This window comes from Vanellus vanellus, assembly GCF_965231255.1.
Source record: "Vanellus vanellus genome assembly, chromosome: 28".
Taxonomy (NCBI): domain Eukaryota; kingdom Metazoa; phylum Chordata; class Aves; order Charadriiformes; family Charadriidae; genus Vanellus; species Vanellus vanellus.
Window position 1 is genome coordinate 50,878 of NC_138933.1, and position 10,676 is coordinate 61,553.

The following is a 10,676-nucleotide window of genomic DNA, read 5'->3' on the forward strand; positions in this document are numbered from 1 at the left end:
ATGTGGGATCATATTCCCGCTCCCACCTATATAATTAGTACAATATATTCTTGCAGGCAAGGTGCTCTCCAAGCTGGGGAACCTCAGAATCAAAGTAGCATAAACCTTTGGTAGAACACCAGTGTTCCTTTTTTTTTTTTTTTTTTTTTTTCCTGCCGTCGTGAGGTTTTTGACACTCCTCTTCCTTTTGTTATCTCCTCAGAATCTCTTACTGCCCTCACGGGCCACAGAAAAAGGTTGTTGTCAGTCCCTGTGAGGGAAGGTGGGAGAAAATGAAAGTCTGTGGGATGAAAGGCGTTTTGTATTTGTGTGATCTCAGCCCCATTTTCCAGGTGACTTAGGGCCCTACTTATGCAGGTGTTTAGGCAACTAGCGATCAAGATCTACTATTTCAATCCTATGTGTGCGCCTCTATCTACTTTATCTGGACGGCTATTAAATTTAAGTACTGTATTTATCAATGCACAGCCGTACTACGCGGCTGTGTGTCCGCTGTCCTGGTGTGCAGGAGTTATTTAATAGTAATAAGTACGTCACTCTACTTATTTATCTACCCTCTGCTCTGCCCACGTGGCGCGTAAAGATCCCTACTTTCTGTTCGGCGGTGACGAAAAGTAGGTAGATCTTTCTTCTGAGACGGCTGCAGGATTTTAGCCATTTTGGCTTTCTATGTTGAGCTCATGAAAATGGTCCCGCACGAACGTTGGGGCGTTCCCTCGAGCGTTAGCCTCAGCACTAGAATTACTCCCATGCAGTGTTTGGGTTGACCGGAGGTGGGCAGAGACGGAGGTGGGTTGTGGAGGCTGGCAGGTTCCTGCACCATTTGTACTCAAAAGCTTGGCTCTGTTTGTGAACTGTCTTTATGGTTCGAAAATGTCAATCCTTGGCGCAGTCTCTGTGACGTGGGTCTGATGGAGGACGGCTCAACTCGCCCTACTGTCACCACCCGAGAGCCAGGAGCTGAGCCAGGTCTCCAGGTGCCCTTACGGCCCGTAGAGGGAAATGAGACCATCCAGAAAGGCCTCTCCAGATGGGAGGAACATCACCACCTGCTTCACGGACTGTTCTGGATGGGAGGAATAACACACAGATGTTCTGTGCTTGCTCCAACAGCTACAGAAGAAGCCCAGGCAGTCAGTTTTACATGAATGACATTTGGGATTCAATTTAAATTTATCTTAAAAAAAAAAAAAAACCAACCAGCGACAAAAAGCCAGGTTGACCCGTGTGGCTATTTGAGCAGCCCCTGAAGACTTCACTCCCCAGTAGATTCTGTGAGAACCCATCTCCGTGGCAAGGACGTTGGTTGAACCTGTGGTCCCTTTGGTCCGCCCGCGTTGGGAACTGTTTTGCTGTTCCTTTTAAAGGATCAGAGTAGAAGGTACCCAGACCCATCCCAGAGCAATGCCAGCTCACGGCAGGGAAGAGGAAGGTATCACAGGAAGCTCCCCCTTCATCCGCAGGATGCGTGAACATCTCTCTGGATGCATGGCTGTCTCTGGAGCCAGCTCAACAGGTCCAGGCGTGGCTTGGTCTGCCGTGCCAAGGCTGAGCTGGTGCCAGCGACGATCACAACAGCAACCTACACACGGTGCACGTGGGGTGGGACGGCTGCTCCTCTCGTGCAGGGCTTGCAGGAGGCCTTCTCAAGCGGGACACGGCTGCCTCGGAGATCGACGCAGTGGTTCTGTATGAACTGCCACCTGTTTTGCTTCATGCAGGGAGTCGATGTATGCATTTAGGGCAATGATTTTGGATAGATGTCTATCTAACCGTTGTTCCACACGGAGCTGGCCTCTTTGGTCTGTGGGTGGTCCCTCCCCTAGGCCGTAACGCTTCCTTCCAAGGTCCATGGGGATGATCTGAAGTGTTGCCTGACGCAGTGCGCATTGGAACGGGCCACTCAAAATGGAAAGAGCAGGGATGAAGATGTGTTGCGCCCAAAGTAGTCATTCACAAACTCAAGGGACAGGTGGGAACCAGCAACCCTTTAGAAACTCTTGTGCACGCTGCTGAGGAATTGTTAGTTAAGGCCAGCGAAATCACGGGCCATGTCCACGGAGTCTCACCTCCCCCTGACTTGAAGTCATATATTGTCCTCCTAATCTTCACCTCAGCCTAATAACAGCTCCAATGTCACACAGGAGTTTTGGTCTCCGCGTTGTTCGGACACAGTTTGTCCTACAGAGAATTTTGCAGGGAGTGGATACGGTTCTGAAAACATCTTTCAGCTTGACCGAAATATGGGAGTGAAGGAGGACAATTTACTTGGGTTTCTCTTGAGGTGCACCAGCACTTGGAAAATATTGAGCCCAATTAAAACGGAACAGGATTTTGTGTAAAATCCTAATGCTTTGGAAAACCTTCCTCAGGTGTGTTGAAGTTCAGATTTCCCGCCACTCACTTTAAAATCACGGTCATTACACATTTTTTTTTTCTGTTCACCATAATTATTCTTTCCAGTGGGACACGCGATTCTCGGTCAAAGTCAGATTTTTATATAGGTATATAAAAAGGGGAAAATCAGTATGAAATGTGGTTGAAATTCCCAGTAAAATGTAGGTAACTAGTAAAGTTTAATTACAAAAAAAGGAGCACAACTGGAAGGTTCGGGCTACCAGTTGGCCATTCCTGGTGTAAGGCTATAAGAGACCAAGTTTGGTAGGGAAAAGTAGTACTTCTCGTCTGGTTGTCTGGAAAACACTGTGTCTACTGCTGGTAAAAGCCCTTTGCCTGGTCACTGAGCGTCCAAAATCTTGTCCACTTCTAGATATATCAGCCAGCCTAATAACAGCTCTTGCCTCTCTCTACAAACCTTTCATTTAGGGGGTTTATGAGGCACTTTCCCAATGGAGCCGGAGATTGCGAAGCTCTGACCACATAACCTCTATATAACTGAAGGGTTGATGGTGCGGCTCTATCCAACCCCTTGGAAGGAAGAGCGTGCCCTTCGGGTGAAGCCCAGCTCCTCCTAATGTTGTGCAGGGGACGAAGGGGAGGTGCTTCCCATGCGGGAATTGTTCCACCAGTGCTTTTGGAGACAGTGTACCAGATCTCAGTTGTCTTCTTGAGCTACTACTCAAGGCTGAAGACTCCCAGCGCCGTCGTGTGTCCCGAATGCCTTTTCGTCAGTCCATGGCCATCAAATCTTGCACTCGGGCTGGAAAGGTGGAGTCCAGCACAGAGATGAGGAGAGGAAAGAGGGATGGATCAGGCAGACGCTCAGTGGGAGACTCTGGGTAGAAAAGCTTGGAGCCCAGCTCTGTGTTTGGTATCTCAGCTACCCAGTGGTGGGGCCTTCAAAAACCAGCGACCCACAAACAGGTAGTTTCAGTTCGTGGTCTAACTGCTCCCGCATGGGAGAGCAGGAGCAGTCACAGCAGAAGGGCCAAGAGTCCTGGTATAGGGAAGTGATGGGTCATCTGTTCCCTAAGGTGACCTCCTATTCATCTTTAATAGTTAAACGTTTGGTTGAATTGATTAAAGTTTATCTCGGAGCTTTCTCTTTTCCGTTTAAAACTCTGTATCCATTTATTTAAAGCTAAAATTGATACAGAGAGAATAATTTTTTTTTTCAGTTTTCTAGACACTATTTCAGCTTTATGAACCAAAGGCAGAGCTATATATATTTTTTTAAAGCCATTAGCAAGAAGCCCAGGTCACACCACCTTCCCTCTCCCCGCAGAAGGGATACTTACCCATGGGTGGATCTACTGGGAATGAGAGAAAAGGGGGAACGCGAAGCTCAGGGAGATGTAGTCTTTGCTTTCTCTAGCAGGTTCTCCTGGTGATGTGGTCAAGCAAGGTGAGCTGCCCCCAAGTCGATATGAGGACAGCACCAACACCTTGTGTCTCATGAAATGAAATGCCAAAAGAGGTGGGGAAATTTGAGAGAGGACAAACCGTGGTAATGTGCATGGATAACTGTGCGAGCTGTAATTAATGATGGAGGGCAGGCTAATGAGATAAGGAAATCTCATCTGAGCAAAGCTCATGAGTCAAGCAGGATTTGGGGACTTTCACAATTCCTCCATTGGTGTGTGGTGTTTACTCTGACCTCTCTTCAGGCAGCCATTAATTGCTGCCTGATGAACCAAACCCAATAACAACATTAACAGACCTGCTAATTACCACGGAATGGAGACTAACTCCTCCAGAACGTATAAAGGAGAACTTCCATCACCCCCACCAGAAGAGCTGAGGATCCTTCTCTCTCGTTTCTCCTCCTGTGTTACAACCTTCCCCACCTGCTCTCTCGTCTCTGAACGCTCTGAAAGCGACGCTATGAGCCAACATTTCTCCAGATTCGGGGATGGGAATTTCAGTTCTTCTTCTGCTCACTGTGGCACACTGGGTGGTGGGAGAAGTTCATCCGCAGTAAGCCACTGTGAAGACAACGGAGGAGAAGAAAGATACGGTGGTTATGGGTATGGTTATAGCAGCAGGAGTCTCCACAACCTCGGTGGGTTTAGGAATGTTTCTGCTGGTGGAGGCTATGGAGGAGAAGAAAGAGGATATGGAAGGTGCCTGGGATTTGGTGGTAGGAGACATCTTGATAGGGGCTTTGGTAGAAGAGGGTATTTCGTGGGAGCCTTTCAAGGTGGTGGAACAGGGCTCGGTAGCATGTGTGGAAGAAGTTCAGGCAGGGAGGTGCTTGGAGGAGGCTTTGGTAGAAGTGCCTTTGGGGAAGAAGGGGCCGGGCAGGGTTTTGGGCAGGCTGGTGTTAGCAGAGGCATCGAGGAGGTCCGTGTCAACACCAACCTGCTGAGGCCAATACAAGTGCAAGTTGACCCCGAGTTCCAGAGAGTGCGGTCGGATGAGAAAGACCAGATTAAGGCTCTCAACAACAAATTTGCATCGTTCATCGATAAGGTGAGTCCCTGTTCTCTTCTTCACCTGTTATCCGGGAAGGGGGAAACATGAGGGGTGCTGCTCTGACGGTGCGAGTCATGGGGAAACCTCTACATTGCATCTTCTCCCCCCCAAAATCCCAGCGTTGGCTGGGTTCCCGTACGCTGCTGTGAAAATCTTAATAGCTTGCTATAAACACCCTCGCGTGAATCGCATGTAGCCCTGGGATAGGTATCTCTGAGTCGTCTTTTGTGGCAGGACAATAGCAAACTACTGGGATGTCACCGACCCGTTAACTCGCTCCTCTTCTGAGGAAAAGGTTTTTTTCCGTGGATGGTGATACTCTGGGGCCTGAGAATTCTTGGTGCTAGCAGGAGAAATGGGTGATGGACTTGGACATCCTTGGTGTGTTCTGCTTCTTTTTCTCAAGCAAAGGAAAATGTTGCATTTCTCCCAATTAAGTGACTTCTTCTCTCCAATAGAGTGACTTCTTTGCTTGGAGGTCCTAGCCTCTTACAGGTAGCCAGTGGCCCCCATATCTTTCTTCTTTACATCTTTCCTTGGTTTATACAAGAACACTTTCTCCTCTGCCTCCAGTCTTTCCTTCTCCTTCGGTTCCACTCACAGACGCAGGAACAAAACAGCTGCCAAAACACTTCCACCCACATGTGCCTTTGTTTGGGTGGTAACATGTGTCTCTGTGTAGGGTGGAAGCCTGTAGTATTTGTCACTTGTGAAGACTTAAGGACTTCTCGTATTACCCTCCAGAAAAGGTGTTGGTTACATCCAGAGGTTTTAAGCATGCTTAGTCCTCAAAACCAGGCGCGTCTCTGACTTTTTTTTTCTTTAAAAACCCTTCTGCATGTCAGCTGCCAGGTTACCACCAGTCCAGTGTCCCAGTGGGAGAGATGCTATCCCTCTGGTTTTCCAAAACCACCAGCTTTGCGTGTTACAGGTCTTTCTGACCTTCTTCTCTAAGGCAAGATGTGTCTATGAAGAGAGCGGTCCTGTGCGGTCTTCTGAGAGGGGGTGAACACTTCTCATGTGTCTGAGGCACTTCCGAAACAGCTGAAGTCTGTCTCCACCCCAATCGCCCCCTTAAATATGGCGCATTTAAGAGATGAAAAGCCAGCAAAGATGTGATCGTCAACTTTGAGAAGCAGCAGTAAAATCGTACACTTCTTATGCAACAAATTGGGGAAAAAAAGAGGTGTCCCCCACGTTAGTCCAAGCTGTCTGGTGTGTTGGTACCAGTTACACTACAGTTGGTCCCACCTGATGAAAACTCCAGATGTTACTGTGCTGGAAATATTAATTGGGATTTGGTTTGCTATAGGGACTAACGCTGACGGCGGTGTCTCCCTCAGTGCTCTCCAGTGGTTGAGACACTCTTCTGTTTTGCCTTTCAGGTCCAATGTCTTGAGCGGCAGAACCAGGCTCTCATGGCCAAATGGGAACTTCTGCAGCAGCAAAGTGCCCGGCCAGAAGAGAGCAGAAATATCGCCTCTTTCTTCCAATCTTACATCAGCAGCCTGCAGAGGCAGCTCGAAACGCTCCAGAACCAGAAGGAGCAGCTGGATCCAGAAGCGTATAACATGCTTCAGCTTGTTGAAGATTATAAAAAGAGGTGAATAATCACAAGTCTGGGAATCATAGAATCATAGAATGGTTTGGGTTGGAAGGGACCTTGAAGATCATCCAGTCCCACCCCCCTGCCCCGGGCAGGGCCACCTCCCCCCAGCCCAGGTTGCTCCCAGCCCCGTCCAACCTGGCCTTGAGCACCTCCAGGGATGGGGCAGCCACAGCTTCTCTGGGAAAAGGCATCCTGGAATTTTCCAAGGCCATGATAATCGTGCTCTGGGATGGCATCGCTCAGCTTCTCACCTTCGAGAGTTTTGTAGCCATTATAGCACTGCTCTGCAGTAGGTTCACTGTGGGACTTGACTTTGCTGGAAGACTAAAGCAGATTTGGAGAGGGTATAACCCAGAACAGTAAGACAAAAAACAAAGGCTCTGTAGACCCATCCCACTCTTCTTTTTTTCCAAGAAAGGTTGGTGTTTTTTTTTTTTTCCCAAGAAAGGTTGGTTTTTTTTTTCCCAAGAAAGGTTGTTTTCTTTTTCCCAAGAAAGGTTGGGCCAGATGATCCTCGAGGTCCCTTCCAACTTGGTATTCTACGATTCCCTCCTCCTGTTCTCCTTCATGCCCTTCCTCCCCTGAGCAGTGAGTAACCCAGGACTCCTTACCGCTGCTGGTAGCTGTGGTCAACCTGGACAGCGGGGAGGGGCAGAGCTGAGCAGTGGGGTCAAGTTGAGAAGAGTCGTCGCTTCTTCTGGCTTAGCTGCACCCGAAAGATAACATATGTCCAAAACGGGGTTTCATTCAGAATTGACGGGGATGTTAGAACCCCTCTATATCTATCACGTGTCGTTGCCCGATTTAGCCTACAGTTTCGCGGAGGGTTTGCAATTGTCTTTGCAGTTGCCAGAAACTGCAGTTAAGTGAAAATCTGACACATTCCCCTCAGGATGATTCCTTTTGGTTTCTGATCCAACTGACTGAAAAAAAAAAAAAATAAGGTAGGCAATGAGCTGCCTCTTTCTTTTCTCCGCTGCAACAGATTCGAGGAGGAGATCAACAAGCGCGCATCTAAAGAAGAGGAGTTTGTGGAGCTCAAAAAGGTGAAGTAATCCAAGACACCGAGCTAGATCAAAGACTCGGAAATAGAGCAATAACGGGCTGGTTGCTGAGGTTTCCAGAAGCAAGGTCTTTGCTTAACTTCCTCCAACTGAAGTCATTGAAACCCTGAGCTTCTTACTGCAAGACTGGAGAGAAATAATTGCCTCTAGAGCCTGAATGGGTCCTTTGTAAGATGAAGACCTAAAAAGCGCTGGTCTTTCTCTCGTCATTCGATCACAACCGACGTGAGACATCGTTATTAGGGGTTAAATAATGTCTACAGATGGCTCAGATAGCCGAATAGAAACTTTAGACAACTTTTTATTAGCAGAATTAATGAAATTATGTTCTACATTTTGCATTTTCTCCAGGAACACGTTTATTGCCACAGCTTTTTTGCTTATTTCCAAGCCAGTCTTTTCTTCTAAGAGTTAAAAAGTTTCCCTTTGTTCCAATTGCTTCTCAAATGAAATCTGAGATTCCTGGGCCGTTATCTGACTCCAAGAATGAAGTCCTTAAATACCAAATCTCACAAGAATTGCACTTCAGTGGAGAGTTTGCCATCAAAGAAATACAAATGTGCCTATGTGCTTTTTTTATTATTATTATTTTTTTATTTTTATTTTTGACAGGAACTGGATGGTGCCTACATGGGGAAAACGGAGTTTGATGTCCGGGTGGAAATCTTGAGGCAGGAGCTTGAGTTCCTCAGATGCTTACATGAAGCTGTGAGTATGCTTCTTGGATTAAAGACTTACCCTCAGGTCTTGAAGGCCATGCAACTTTTGGAGGTTCCCAGAAATTTTGCCTGAACAGGATTTTCTGGTGTGGAGAGTGGATCATCGTTGGCCTTTGATCTTACAAAGTCCTTCTTAATCTGTGGGTGGAAAGGGGGTCTGGTGTGTCACGAAGGCTGGAAGAGACACTTGAAAATTAAAACTGGTGGTGGAACAATAGGACCTGGGTGATGCAGGTAGGGGAGTTCCAGTGAGTAACTGGCCAGAGGGTGCCATTGCTTTCCTCATAACACGACCTGGACTGTTAAAACCCCAAATCGTGTTTTCCTTGCAGGAACTGTCCCAGCTGCAAACAGTAGTTGGCAACACCAATATCGTTCTGTCCATGGACAACCAGAGAGAACTGAACATGGATGGCATCATTGAAGAAGTCAGGCAGGAGTATGAGGCAATCGCTCAGAGAAGCAAAGCTGAAGTAGATGCCATGTATCAGGGCAGGGTGAGTAGACATCAACAAAGTAGGGAGGTGAGTCTGTCTGCTCAATGGAAGAGAAACCAAAAATGTCCGTTCTCTTCTCTGCGCATCAGTACCAGGACCTTCAGAACATGTGGGTGAATCAACGCGACCAACTGAGGAACAGTTATAAGGAAATCCAGGAACTCACCAGGCAGATCCAAAGACTACAACCAGAAGTTGAAATTGCAAGAAAAAAGGTAAAGCTGATGCTTTCCAACGTGACTAAACTATTTAAGTTGTGTTTATGTGGGGACTCCCGTAGCCTGCCCTTTGGAGGCAGACCTAGGGATGATGTTTTCTCTTCAAAATGAAGCAGATCTAGATTTTGGCTGTCTACGTTGGGATTTAATTTGGGTTAATTTCCCCAGTCTAAAGTATCTTCTGAGTTCTGCCACTGAGGCAGGTCTTTTAATTTCCAAGAACTGCCGGACGGGTTTGACAATCCCACTCCTGTAGAAGCCAAGTAGACACGTTCTGTTTGTGCCCTCTGCAGAGTGCCAGTCTCCAAGACACCATTAAAGACGCGGAGCAGCGTGGGAGCTCTGCCATCAAGGATGGCCAGCAAAAGCTTCAGGACTTGGAAAATGCCTTGCAAGAGGCCAAAGATGATCTGGCTCGCCTTCTACACGATTATCAGGAGCTCCTGAACGTGAAATTGGCTCTGGATATCGAAATTGCCATGTATAGATCGCTCCTCGAGGAGGAGGAGACCAGGTAGGTACAAACTATTCATCCTGGATAGAGGGATCTGGACAAAGCAGAGCGTCCCGTTCTTTGATCTGTCACTTAGACCTCCAGGAGGAATTCCTGCCTGGAAGGAGTGACCTCTTTCATTGGCTCGCTGATAGAGCCTAGCCTGACTTTTACTTTTATTGGCTGCATTATCTCAATGTCATTTTTCCTTCCCAGGATAGAGGAAGGCTCACCGGCCACAATTTGTAAGTATCTCAAGGTTTTCCTTTGCTTTTAGAGCACCGATACCATTTTGTTGTCTGTGGTACTTAACACCCACCAACAGAACAACCTATCTCAGATCCTAGCTCAGTTTCCTAGGGAAACGAAGCAAAGTGTAGTCTCTTGTGAGTGTGTGTGTGTGAATACACGTGTATAGGCAGTATTACGTCACCACTGAGTTACTGACTTTGGAACTTATTGGCTAATTTCAACCGAATTTGTAGGAAGTGGGAAACACCTCACATAGGTCTATGTGGTCAGAACTGAAGGGGAAAAAAAAGATCTAGTCCTAAAAATTGTGGAAATAGGAGGTCAGCTAAAGGAGAGAGAAACCTGGCCTGAAAGGAAGAAGGACTGCACTGAGTGTTCACATACCGAGCAAGTTGTAAACCATGTCAAAGAAAGAAAACCTAGTAAAGCCCGATCCACATGAGAAAACATTCCATAGCTACATCTACTAATGAAGGTCCTTGTTGTCCCTTTTCCAAGATGAGATTATGACCAATGCAGTAGGTATGATGATAACCAAACATAAGTACTTGTATCTACTGTGCTTATAATTGTGGGGGTAAAAAGAATAAGGTGGACATAATTTCCATTTCTTGCAGGTGTCATTGACCACAATGCGAGTGCAACTGGAGTCTTTGGAGTAGGACCTGGAGGCTTGAAAGGCGGAAAGGGGGGGATGAACTCTGGCGGCGCCAGCAAGAGCATTAGGAAAGGGTGGATCTCTGGAGGAGGAAAAGGCAGAAGCACTGGATGGGGATCGAGGTCTGGCAGCGGTGGCTCCATCTGTGGTGGGGGTTCAGGGTATGGAGAAGGAGGCAGCTCTGGCAGTGGAGTCTCTATCTCTGGAAGTGGCCACAGCTATGGAGGAGGATCGAGCTCAGGCAGTGGCAAATGTAGCCCCCAAAGTGGAGGGGGGAGTTATGGTGGAGGC

At 47.4% G+C, this 10,676-nt stretch overlaps 1 protein-coding gene across 1 annotated transcript; it reads left to right on the forward strand.

Annotated features, from left to right (window-relative positions):
- Window positions 1–4,623: 4,623 nt before the first annotated feature.
- Window positions 4,624–10,354, forward strand: LOC309682388 (keratin, type II cytoskeletal 79-like; the record flags this gene model as incomplete). The annotated part of the gene is made up of 8 exons (XM_082496471.1): window positions 4,624–4,872; window positions 6,261–6,478; window positions 7,470–7,530; window positions 8,161–8,256; window positions 8,600–8,764; window positions 8,854–8,979; window positions 9,276–9,496; window positions 10,345–10,354. The coding sequence occupies 8 exons, from the start codon at window positions 4,624–4,626 to the stop codon at window positions 10,352–10,354; spliced, it is 1,146 nt and encodes a 381-aa protein (XP_082352597.1).
- Window positions 10,355–10,676: the final 322 nt, after the last annotated feature.